Below are 13,556 nucleotides of genomic sequence, written 5' to 3'. Positions count from 1 at the left end.
GCCTTACTACCGCTTCTTTAATAATATCATCTAATATTTTACCTATGATAGATGTTAAGCTAACTATCCTGTAGTTTCCTACTTTCTATCCCCTTCACTTTTTGAATAAAGAAGCCACATGTGGAATATTTCAATCTAATAGGATCTTTCCTGAATCTAGCAAACTTGGGAACATTGATGCCAATGATTCAACTATAGAACATAGAACATAGAAGAATACAGCGCAGTACAGGCCCTTCGGCCCTCGATGTTGCGCCGATTCAAGCCTACCTAACCTACACTAGCCCACGATCCTCCATATGCCTATCCAATGCCCGCTTAAATGCCCATAATGAGGGAGAGTCCACCACTGCTACTGGCAGGGCATTCCATGAACTCACGACTCGCTGAGCAAAGAACCTACCCCTAACATCTGTCCTATACTTACCCCCCCCTTAATTTAAAGCTATGCCCCCTTGTAATAGCTGACTCCATACGTGGAAAAAGATTCTCACTGTCAACCCTATCTAAACCCCTAATCATCTTGTACACCTCTATCAAGTCACCCCTAAACCTTCTTTTCTCCAATGAAAACAACCCCAAGTGCCTCAGCCTTTCCTCATACGATCTTCCTACCATACCAGGCAACATCCTGGTAAACCTCCTCTGCACCCATTCCAGTGCCTCCACATCCTTCCTATAGTATGGCAACCAAAACTGCACACAATACTCCAGATGTGGCCGCACCAGAGTCTTATACAACTGCAACATGACCTCAGGACTCCGGAACTCAATTCCTCTACCAATAAAAGCCAGTACGCCATATGCCTTCTTCACCACACTATTTACCTGGGTGGCAACTTTCAAAGATCTGTGTACATGGACACCAAGATCCCTCTGCTCATCCACACTACCAAGTATCCGACCATTAGCCCAGTACCCCATCTTTTTGTTACTCTTACCAAAGTGAATCGCCTCACACTTAGCTACATTGAACTCCACTATCTCACTAGCCACTTCTTTAAGAGCCAATGATGAGCTTCCTCAGGACCTTGGCACTTGTCAATCCATATCTGCTTCTCTGGTGATTGTGTTTTTCCTTGCATCCTCTGAACTGAAGACTAAAGCAAAATGTTCATTGGATTCGTATGCCTTCTTATTTTCCATTACGAATTCTCTAGATTCACTTTCTGAAGGAACAGTGCTCACTTTGTTAATTCTTTTCTTTTTAAAACATTTATACAGACTCTTACTATCTGTTTTCATATTTCTGGTTAACTTTCTCTCAGACAAATGTTTCCCTCCTTGCTTACTTTTATGGTCAATCCTTGCTTTTTTTGACAAAAAACATCTGCTCAATCTTCTGACTTAACTCCTGTCTTTATTCAATTATAGGCTTTTTCTTTGTATTTGATGCTATTTTTAACTTTTCTGGCTAATCAGAGATGATGGGCCTGTCCCTTGGAATTTTTGTTATTTGATGCCATGTATCCATTCTGTCATGATTTGGAGATGCCGGTATTGGATTGAGGTGTACAAAGTTTAAAATCACACAACACCAGGTATAGTCCAACAGGTTTATTTGGAAGCACTAGCTTTCGTAGCACTGCTCCTTCATCAGATGATTGTGGAGTATAAGATCGTAAGACACAGAATTTATTGCAAAGGTCTACAGTGTGATATAACTGAAATTATATATTGAAAAAGACCTGGATTGTTTGTTATGTCTCTCATCTTTTACAGAATGGATTACAAAATCTTACATGGATTCATGCAGTTTTTGAGCAAAGTAAAATGTAATTCTGCAAGTACAAATTCACCCCACAGACTTATATGTTTATGCGTGAATGTGTGTGTGTGTGTGTCTGTGTGTGTGGTGGGGGGACGGTTATGAGTGTCTGTGAGAGAGTGTGTATATGTGTGTGAGTGTGAGCATAAAGGGATATAAGTCTGTGATAGGGTGCATGTGAGAGTGTGGGAGTGTATGTGTGAGCGTATGAGAGAGGGTCTGCATGAGTGTATGGGTCTGTGATTCCCCACACCTCCAGTTCTTGCCTTTAAACAACCATCAAACCTCAAATAGATCATTGCTCGTAGCAAACTGCCCGGCTTTCAGAACAACACCATACAATCTTCTACAAGACATGTCAGAGTGTCGAGAGTATTCTGTCTGGATGTATGGCAACTGTACCATTCAAGATCGGAGATGGTTAAGAGAGTGGTGAACTCGGCCCAGACAACCTCCCATCTACAGAATCCATCTACCAAGTCCACTGTCAAGGAAAGGCTGCCAGCATTCTCAAAGATCCATCCCAACCTGGCAATGTTTTCTACAACTTCTACCATCGGGGAGAAAGTACAGAAGCCTGTACACACACAGCAGCTGGTTTCATAACAGTTTCTACCTTACTGTTGTTCGAATAGTGAATAGACTCACAAACTCTTAACATTCGCCTGTACCTATGTTTTTGTTTTTGCCGCTGTTTACCTATTATTTACCATCTATGCTACTTAACCCTGTGATCTGCCTGTATTGCTCGCAAGACAAAGCTTTTCACTGTGCCTCGGTATATGTGACAGTAAATTCAATTCAATTCCTACAGACCCATACACTCATAACACCTCCCACCCCCCACACACACACACACCCACATGCACACATATGCATATAAGTTTGTGGGGTGAATTTGTATTTGCAGAATTACATTTTACGTTGCTCTAAAACTGCATGAATCCATGCAAGATTCTGTAACTCCATTTTTTGGATTACAATCAGTCTGACCATTGTGGCACAGACAGTCTCACACATGGGCAGCTCCCACCTTACATACATTATCTGGGCTGACATGACACCAATTGTTAAAGTTCACTTGAGAATTTAATTTTTAAATGTTCTGTGATTTACATATGAAAGAACTGAAACCAACATGTTCATTCTAAAAAAATGAGAGACTTAACAAACAATCCAGGTCTTTTCAATATATAATTTCAGTTATATCACACTGTAAACTTTTGCTATAAATTCTGTGCCTTATGATCTTATACTCCACAACCCCCTGATGAAGGAGTAGTGCTCTGAAAGCTAATGTTTCCAAATAAACCTGTTGGACTATAACCTGGTGTTGTGTGATTTTAAACTATCTATTCTGTGTTTTCGGCATACCTTAAATGTCAGCCATTTCATCTTGATTGACCCAGTTTTCAACTTAATTTGCCAGCTCACTTTCATACTCTGCTTTCTTACTCACATAAGTAGCCCTTACTTAAATTTTAAAATGTTCTTATTCTCAGACCGAATTCCCTATCCCTCAAACAGAATTCAAAATTGAATACTTACAATGGTCACTGCTACCCAATGGAGTCTTCACTATAAGATCATTCATCTAGGTTTAAAGCGCTGATCTAGAAAAGACTGCTCTCTATTTGGCTCCAAATATGTTGTTGTCACAAATTGACAAAGAAACATTCGATGAGTTTATCATCAAGGCTACCTGGAACTACCTGATTTTCCAGTCTTTATGTAACTTAAAATCTTCCATCATTATCTCTGAGCTTTTCTGACAAGGTCCCATTATTACTTCCTTTGTGCTCTATCCTATCTTGTGGTTACTGTTGGGTCCCTGTGCCCCACTTCCACAATGACTTCCCGTTTTTATCCTTTCTCATCTGTGCCCAAACATCTGGTTTTTGAATTTAGGTCATTCCTTTCTATTGTCCCAATAACTTGATGAAATAATAGAGCCACTTTTTCCGAGTTTCCCATAACTTCTATATGTTGCTGCTTATGCTGTTTAATGTACAAGTTGTTCTGTCTGTTAGCTTCACCAGATCAACACCCAATTTTTAGGTGTGCTTGGTGCTCCTTCTGGCACACCCTCCTGCACTCTTCATTGAACCATGGTTGATGGTAATGATTGAGTGGGGGATATGTCAGGCCACGAGGTTACAGATTGTGCCAGAGTACAATTCTGCTGCTGTTGATGGCCCACTGCTCCTCATGGGCATACTGTCCTGAGCTACTGGATCTGTTCATAGTTTGTCCCATTTAGCACGGTGATAGTGTCACACAACACAATGGAGGTTATTTAGATTAGATTACATTACATTACAGTGTGGAAACAGACTCTTCGGCCCAACAAGTCCACACCGACCAGCCGAAGCGTAACCCACCCATATCCCTACATTTACCCCTTACCTAACACTACGGGCAATTTAGCATGGCCAATTCACCTAACCCGCACATCTTTGGACTGTGGGAGGAAACCGGAGCACCCGGAGGAAACCCACGCAGACACGGGGAGAACGTGCAAACTCCACACAGTCAGTCGCCTGAGGCGGGAACTGAACCCGGGTCTCTGGCGCTGTGAGGTAGCAGTGCTAACCACTGTGCCACTGTGCCGCCCACGATCTTAGGCAAGATTTCAGCTCCACAAGGACTGTGCGGTGGACACCCTTTCCAATACTGTCATGGACAGATGCATCTGCAGCTGGCAGATTAGTAAGGATGAGACCAAGTATATTGCTTCCTCATCACTTGCCACAGACCAAGTCCAGCAGTCCTTTAGAATCCGACTACTTCAATAGTAGTGTTGCTACCAAACCACCCTTGTTGGTGGACACTGAAATTGCCCACACAGAGTACATTTTGTACCCTTGCCACCCTCAGTGTTTCTTCCAAGTGTTGTTCAACGTGGAGGAGTACTGATTCATCAGCAGGAGGAGGTCGGTAGATGGTTCCTTCGAAGTTAGCAGGATTCTTCCTTATCCATGTTTAATCTGAAGCCATGAGACTTCATGAGGTCCAGAATCAATACTGAATACTCCCAGGTCAACTCCCTCCTGACTGCATTGCCATCTCAGCTTGGTTTGTCCTCCAGTGAGACAGAGATGGCAATGGTGGTAACTGGTCCACTTCTATAAGATATAATTCCGTGAGTATGACTATGAGAGACAGCTCTTCCAGAGGTTAGTAAGAAGGATTTTGCAAGATTGACAGGGCTGTTTCTCCCATTGTCTTTTCTGACGTCAGATTCTGGGAACCTAAACAAGTGATTGTCATCAAATTGGCTGGAATATGCATCTAGGCAAAAGTGAGGACTGGAGGTGCTGGAAACCAGAGTTTAGATCAGAGTGGTGCTGGAAAAGCATAGCAGGTCAGGCAGCATCCTGTTTCGGATTCCTGATGAAGGGCTTTTGCCCGAAACATCAATTTTCCTGCTCCTCGGATGCTGCCTGACCTGCTGTGCTTTTGCAGCACCACTCTGATCTAAACTCTAAAATATGCATCTGCCAAGTGATTTTTCACTTTAGTCAGGAAATTGTCAGATCTGACGTTCGTGAGACTTTATACTGTGATAAATTTGTTATGTGTGTAAAAGATATTACTGCCAAATTTCCAGTGATGTTGTGTTATTCCTGTGATAGGAATTCAAAGATAGCTCAGGATTGTTGTTGGACATTTCTCAGGCGCAACTCTCTTATCTCATTCTGGGACTGATGTCTAGGGTGGAGTATTTGCAAGATTGTTTGGGGAGGCTTTAACCTAAAATGGGAGTGAAATGGGAACTAATACAAAGAGTTGGAGGAAGGCGAGTTAAGGACAAGAACAAAAAACAGAAATAGGAATTTTTTAAAATGATAGGCAAGGAAATCAAAGGCCAGGATCAAACAGGGCCATCGTAGATTAGTATTGTTACTTAAAGATGTGACAGTGGAGTGGCAACAGTAAACATTCAGAGAGTATATGGATGAACTGGAACATTGTTCATTCCTATCTGGTGCAAAATAAAACAAGAAAGTTGGCCAAACCAGGACTTATGAGGGAAATTAGCAGTAGTATTAGATCCAAGGAAGTGGGACACAAATTAGCTGAGAAAAAACAACAGACCTGAGAATGGGAGCAGTTTAGAATTTTGTAGAGGAGGACAAAGGGATTGATTAAGAAAGGAAAATAAAGTGATAGAGTAAGCTTGCAGGGAACATAAAAAGTGACTAAAAATTTCTATGGGTATGATTAGAGAAAAAGATTGATAAAGACCTGTTATGGACCAGGCCAGACCTCCCACAAAAAAAATCAAGAAATTAGCCTGGACCCTAACTTTGCCAGTTGTTTGAAGGAGGTGTCGAGTGGATATTCCCTCCTAGTCTCTCTGACCAATGGAAATATCTTCCCAACATCTACTCTGTCCAGGCTCTTTAGTATTCTATATGTTTCAATTAGACCCCTCCTCATCCTTCTCAACTCCATCAAGTATAAACACAGAGACCTCAAACGTTCCTCATGTATAAAGATTTCCGTTGCTGGGACTGTTCTTGTGAACGTCCTCTGAACACACTCCAGGGCCAGTACATCCTTCCTGAGATATGGGTCCCAAAACTACACACAATACTCCAAATGTGGAGTCCTCTGGGACATCTCCTGGGACTAAAGAGGATACAAAGATTTCGTGCAAGGCCCCAGCTATTTCCTCACCTGCCTCCCTCAGTGTTCTGGGGTAGATTCCATCAGGTTCTGGGAACTCGTCTATCTTTTCAAAACACCCAACACCTATTTTCTTTATTGCCATGTCCTAGAATATCAACAAACCCCTGTTTAAAATCACCATCCACCATGTCCTTCAGCTTTGTGAATACTAATGCAAAGTATTTGATAAGGATCTCACCTACATCCTCCAATGCATAAATTATCTCCTTTATTCTTGAGTGGCCCTCTCCTTTCCCTAGCTATATAAATTATACCATAAAGGGATCAAAAGGTATGGGGAGAAAGCAAGAACAGGCTATTGAATTAGATGATCAGCTTTGATCATATTGAATGGTAGAGCAGGCTCAAAGAGCTGAATGGCCTATGCCTGCCCCTATGTTCTATATTCTATGTAAGAACGTTATGAGTATGTCATAATTTAGGCCAACAACTTAGCCAGTGTCACCAAAGTAATCTATCTGGCCATTAGTCTCATTGATATTTGTAGAACCTATTTTCAAGCTAAATTGCTCTGTATTAAAAATACAATCAGGTGAAGTGAAAAATTGTCCATTTTCCTCTGCTGAAGAGTGCTTTTCTCCTTTTGTGATCAAATTGATTGTTTGCACACATTATCATGGCAACTGTACTTTAAAAGCACTTTAGAATGTTTTGAGGACAGTTCTTCTTTGTTTCTCAGGAAAAATCGATTACTGAGGTGATGGCTTGAATCTGCTGAGTACTTTATCTTAACCAACAGGTGAAGATTTCTGCTGAGCTATCAGACACTTGGAGTTAAAGCCAACATTTCCTTGGTTCCAAGGCCACAGTAACTTTCCATTGACCCAAATTACCAATTACAGTAATTTTTCATAAGTAATTTATTGATCGATAACAAAGTTAAATATTTCATCACATGCACAGAATACCCTAGGCAGTGCAATTATGAACTCATTAAACAAAATAGTTCAAACCAGTAATACAGTTTTGATTATAATCTGCTGTCAAATTTTGCATACGTGACTTCTGCTACATAAAAGCATTAGCCCTTTCCTTGAGGATTACTTTAACCAGTGAAAAAAGGAATGTTTTGAATTTGTGAATCTGAAGCTGCACAGGTTTGTGGAGCTTAGCATCTGAGGTTGTATTTAAAGGCCACTAACCTAGCGTGATTTGAATCAGATTTATTTTTGTTATGTGGAAAATACTTGTACAGTTAACAAATTAGTATCATGCTTTTGTTTGTATCTTCATGTTAAACATGTAGCTTGATTTTGTTTTAATTCTGTGAGGAACAGGATCCATCCATGGAGAAGAAGCAAACAGCAATGATCGAAGATGTATCAGATAAACGCAGAGAAATCTTTTTGCAAAGAATTAGCTACTTGTCTGGTGATATGAGAGAATTTGGTTACTGGATGAAAGGTAAGTTAACATTTGGAAAGATGTTTTCATTGAAGGTTATCAGTGTTGTCGGAAAATAGTTTTCAATAGCCAGTGGATGAAGGAATATAGAGATTTGCTCCAAGGCTGTTTAGTTAGAACAGGTATAAGAGTGATCGTGATGAATACATTACATGCTTTTGAACGTTATGTAACATGAACTCATTTCCTGATCTATTGAGAATTGTAAATGTGTGGCCAAGGATAAAGTGACAAATAAACTACAAAGGATGAAAGTTTGATAAGTCTACTGCTTTGCTTAAGAACAGGAACACATGTCAATTATTTTCTTCCAAAGTGGAAATGATTTGGTTAGAATCAAGAATAAGCAGATTGCATATGGTGTGTGGAAAGAAGGCACTTGATGAATGAAATAGCTTTTTGAAATGCACCCTTTCATGTGGTATGGGGATAACATATTAACAGGTATAAAAGAATGGTTGGCTAGTAGAAAATAAAGGCTATGCATAAATGGCTCTTTGATTTGCAAGATGTGAAATTGGAGTCCTCCATTGGTGTGTGCTGGAGCCTCAACTTTTACAACTTGCATCAATGACTTAGAAGAGAGGAGTGAAAGCGTGATAGCTGAACCTGGAGACTGTATTAAGATAAATAGGAAAGTTTGTTGTGAAGAAGACACAAAGTGTTTTCAGGAAGATATCGATCAGTTGAGTCAGTGGGCGAACATGTGACACAAGGAGTATAATGTGAGAGAATGTGAAGATGTTCATTTTGGCAGGAAGAATGAGAAAACAACAAAGAACAAGTGCAGAAATCCAAAAATGCAGAGATATTTAATTATTTCAGTGCACAAATCACAAAAAAAGTTTTTTATGCAGATAAAATGTGTAATCAAAAAGGCAAATGGGTTGCCAACCTTTATTATGAGAGAAACTGAACATAACCATAAGGGGTTATTCTTCAGTTATATAGGCCTTGGGTAAGACCACATCCTGAATACTGTGTGCAGATTTGATCTCCTTATTTCAAGGAAGAAGTAAATGTGTTGCAGGCAATTAAGAGATGGTTTTCTGGATTGATATTGAAATAAATTAATTGTCTAAGTAAGCTGAGTTTACTTCCAGTGCAGTTTAGAAGACAATAGTTTTATTCAATTACAGTTAACAAATTAGTATCATGCTTTCCAGAAACCAGTCATGCCACTGAGCTCTTGCCTCCTTGTGGCTGGGAAACATTGATGTTCCATAGAACCTGAGACTCAGTAAATGATAAAATGCACTTCATAGCTGAACACATTTCACTGCTAAACAGCCCCAAATGCTTGACCACTGCTTTATGTGTAAGCACAAACCTATTGCTCAACACCCACATCTCTGGAATATTTGCCATGGTCAGTAATGGCAGGAAGAGATCAGGATTCCTTGCTTCTATTTTATCATTCCTACAAGGCCAGTTGCCATGCAACAAGTAAAGCTCCACACACCAGAAGCTGAATTTAATGCTGGTTCTGCCCCCTGGCATAAAACACAGGAGCAAGCCTGCCTCCGCTAGTCTGGCTCACTCTGCAGCTATCAAACTGCCAACAGGCCTTTCATTACCATGAGACAGTACATTGGTACCTCCAGCAGAATGCTGTCAGCCAATCAGAGGGCCAGGAGCACTCACCGACCCAACAGCACCACCAAAAATAGTGGTCACTGCTAGAACTGAAGCAAGGCTGAGACATAAGCATTTAGCCTTGGTGTTGGGATATAAGGTGAGATTTGCATCTTAGTAGAGCTAGGTTGGCAGACCCTCGGGAGGGGAGAAGGACTTGTATGGAATGATTGGAAAGAACAGTGGACAACACTGGGGCAGAGTTTCATTTTGTGGGGATCTCTGGTTAGAGAGCAGAGTTGCCCAGCAAGTAGTAAAGCCATCCTTCAGCTCAGCATCAAGGCTGACCAGGTTTTATCTGGTGGTTTAGTGAGCACTGTGGGTAAAATCCCTGCAGGGGCAAGTCAAAATCCTCAAATGGACAAAATTGGCATGTGGGCAATTGGATTGATCAATTCCTCCTGGAGTGTTAATAAAATTGTATTAGGGGAGGGTGGGCTTGGGTCAGCCATTCTCCCACCGGCTTTTTTGCTCTATCTAAAATCTTTTCCTCTGATCAACAGGCTCCATATATTCTATCATAATTTTAAACATCATTATTGAATTTTCCCACAATCCTCTTTGTTCTCAGAAGAACAGTTCCAGATGCTATTGCAAGGAGGTTTTCTGGGCAATCACAAAAGCAAGTATGTGGAGCAGGACCTGAATTTGGATAGATTGGATATTGTTATTAAGGCCAGCTGTAAGAACATGGCAATGTGCAAACCCCAATAACATGCATCATTGAAATTCGGAATAATTTCATTTAGCATTTACTATAACATTTAGACTTTTTTCTGCACTTAATTGAAAATGCACAGAACCAATTCAACAACAGATTAATACACTGTACATAACACAATGTAAATTTACAAAAAGCAATGCCATTGGTGATCCACTTTACAGAAATTAGATGAAGTGTTTTACGTGCTAAGTGTTTGTCTCTGACTAATAAAGTTACTGTATCATCTAACTTCAGGGGTAAGATTTTATCTGTAAATTGTGTGGCACTTTCTAAAATCTGCAAAAATCTATGAACCTATTGTTCCATTATTTGTTTGGGAAGCAGATAAAAGTCATATTCTTTAACAGTTGTATAATTTCATTCTGACAACATTGCAGAAAAAAACATCATTTTTCAACTTATTGACTGGAACCTCCGTGGAATTGCTCAGGTGATGTTTGTCAACAACCCACTCAGTGGGATTATTATTTTGGCGGGACTGATTGTACAAAATCGATGGTGGGCACTAAATGGCTTCATTGGAACAGTGTTCTCAACTGTGGCAGCAATTTTGCTCAGTCAGAACAGGTACACATGTCTTCATTTAAAAAGGTTTCTTTTAAAAATTGATCAAAATAACTTAAACTGAGCAATTAGCTATTATTTATAAAAATTCGGTAACTACTGGACACAGTCTGGAGATGGTCAATGTTATGAACAAGCTCTGGGTGAAATTTCGCAGTTGACTTTGGATCCAGACAGGATACGCCAAATCATAAAGTTCCTGGGTGAGGAAGGTTGAACTGGCTCCCACTTGTTATTCACCCACCCACTCAGTTGGTGGCAACAAGGATCATTTGAAAAGTATCACTTCCTTTGTGGATAACCTCTCACAAACTCAAATGACCTTATGATTTAATCTTGAATTAACAATATGCATGAGTTAATTAAAGACTAAACATAAGTAGAAATGGTAAGTCAACACGCAAACACAGTGTAGAAATAAGAAGTGAACGTAAAGGGATCAAAGTTAAGAAAAAGATAAGTCTCTGAATTGTTTACGAAGACCATATAAACAATGTTGCAGCTGTTATTGGAAGCCACCAATAGCATTCACATTGAACAATTGAGCAGTTAATTTCAAAATTCTTGATTTGGCATGTTGTCAAAAATTATGTTGCCCTAATCCTTTCAATATTGAAGGATAAAATGGGGCCCATAAGGAACAAGAAGAGTACGCTGCCTACTGAAGCAAAAGGTATGGCAGAGGTATTAAATGAGTGCTTTGCTTCTGTCTTTATCAAATTAGGAAATGTGAGTGTTGAGCAACTGAACAGTATAGTTTTTAATAAAGAAGATGTGCTGAAAAGGCTGTCAGTACTCCATGTAGGGCAGTCGCCAGCTGGGGTGCATCCAAAATTGCTGAGTGAGGTAAGGAAGCAAATTGCAAGACCATTATCAGAAATCTTCCTGATCTCTTTGAACATAGGATCAGTCCATGGGGGCTGGAGGATTGCAAATGTGATGCCGTTGTTTAGGAAAGAGACAAAGGATAACCCAGGAAACTACAAACCTGCCAGCTTAACATCAATAGTGGGAAATCTGATGGAGGCCATAATAAGGGATAAGATAATTATACACTTTTTTTTCTAAGTTCATACTAAGCAGTCATCATGGCTTTGTCAAGGGCAGCTCTAGTCTGATTAATTTAATTCAGTTCCTTCACAAAATGACTCAGGCAATGGATGAGGGTAGTGCTGTGGATGTTATGTATTTGGTCTTACAGCAAGCATCCAATACAGTGCCACATGACAGGCTGATTATACAATTAAAAACATTTGATTTGTCCTTGGCAGCATGAATTAGAATTTGGCTGTAAGATAAGGAAACAGAGGTTAGGTATAAATGGGCATTTCTCAGACTGGAGGCGAGTTGGAAGTGATGCTCCCCAGGGATTGCTGTTGGGCCTCTTGATTTTGTGATTTCTTGAAACAGTTTGAAGATGTGTATTGAGGGCAAAATTTGCAGATGAAACTAAGCTAGAAAGAATAGCAAATTGTGAATGATTTCAGAGACACACTGACAAATTGGCCAAATGGGCAGACACCTGGCAGATGAATTTCAGTGCAGAGAAACTTGAGTTAATGCATTTTGTTAGAAGAAACTTGGAGAGACAATACAGGCTTAACAGTACAACTGTGAAAGAAGTACAGGAGCAGATGGAGCTTGGGATTCAAGTGCATAATTGTCTGAAGGTGGTCAGGCAAGTTGAAATAGTTGTTAAGAAGATTTATAGGATCATCAAGTTTATAAATACAGGAATAGAGTATAAAAGCAAAGAAGTGATGCTATATCTCTACAAATTATTGGTCAGAAGACATTTAGAGTATTAAGTTCAGTTTTAGACACTTTATTTAAGGAAGAATGTTAAAGCCCTGGAAAGAATGTAAAGGAGATTCACTAGAATGCTACGAGGAATAAGGGATTGTTGGTACAAGAAAGGATTAGAGAAATTGGCCTAATTCTCCTTAGAGCAGAGAATTAAGAGATGGCTTTATTAAGGTGCTCAAAATTGTGAACAATTTTGACAGGACAAAGGAAGATATTCTGTTTCTGATGGATAAATGGTCTCCTCATGTAAAATTCTATGATTAGATAATTTTAATGAAACCAAATGAAAAGGAGCACTACATTGAATTCCCGGTGAAGCTTGAAATAGTTTCAGTTCCCAACTGAGATCATAAAAATATATTACACCCTACTTGTTAATAACTAACTGATATGATATGTACTAGGTCACATGGTTTGGGTCATATTCCCCCAGAACTAGAGTTTTTGCTCTGCCAAAGTGTTCATGTGCACCAACTCAAAGTTAGCCTTCTCAACGCTCATGATAAATGTTATTTTTAAAAATCTCTTTGATATGATTTGTTTGTAAGCAACTAATCTTCATCTTGAATAATACCTGCTAAAGTATGATCATTTTCCTTATAATGAATCATTTTCTAATTTGAAGTCAATACTTAATATGGTGCTGTTAATGATTCAGAACAATTCTGTGTTCAGATATTTACCTTTTTATTTTCTAAGTGTATTTGTTTTCCATGACATTTCCCAAGATCAAGGCAGGCAAAATCTTTTTTGTATATTTAATAAATGTTTGGAAAAGTGTTTAGCTCCAACATGCTACTTTTTCACTTGCAACATTATAGATCCGCAATTGCAGCAGGGCTTTATGGATACAATGGCACTCTGGTTGGTCTTTTGATGGCTGTGTTTTGTGATAAAGGAGATTGGTATTGGTGGTTAATCGTGGCTGTAATCTTCATGTCAATGATATGGTACGTTAAA

At 39.6% G+C, this 13,556-nt stretch overlaps 1 protein-coding gene across 5 annotated transcripts in view; it reads left to right on the top strand.

The window, feature by feature from the left end:
* Positions 1 to 13,556, top strand: part of slc14a2 (solute carrier family 14 member 2) — a 116,670-nt gene that overhangs the window by 62,766 nt on the left and 40,348 nt on the right. For 3 of the 5 annotated variants that reach the window (XM_043686250.2, XM_043686191.2, XM_087989554.1), the window contains 3 exons: positions 7,741 to 7,867; positions 10,604 to 10,793; positions 13,418 to 13,546. In XM_043686250.2, coding sequence (XP_043542185.2) covers positions 7,741 to 7,867; positions 10,604 to 10,793; positions 13,418 to 13,546 — 446 coding nt within the window. Of the gene's footprint in view, positions 1 to 7,223; positions 7,305 to 7,449; positions 7,561 to 7,740; positions 7,868 to 10,603; positions 10,794 to 13,417; positions 13,547 to 13,556 lie in introns of those variants that run through there. The other 2 variants (XM_087989571.1, XM_087989565.1) reach the window with 2 other exon arrangements.

This window comes from Chiloscyllium plagiosum, unplaced genomic scaffold (assembly GCF_037043375.1).
Source record: "Chiloscyllium plagiosum isolate Xiang-an unplaced genomic scaffold, Cpla_swu_hap1 HiC_scaffold_1, whole genome shotgun sequence".
Taxonomy (NCBI): domain Eukaryota; kingdom Metazoa; phylum Chordata; class Chondrichthyes; order Orectolobiformes; family Hemiscylliidae; genus Chiloscyllium; species Chiloscyllium plagiosum.
This window is presented reverse-complemented; position numbering and strand designations above follow the sequence as displayed.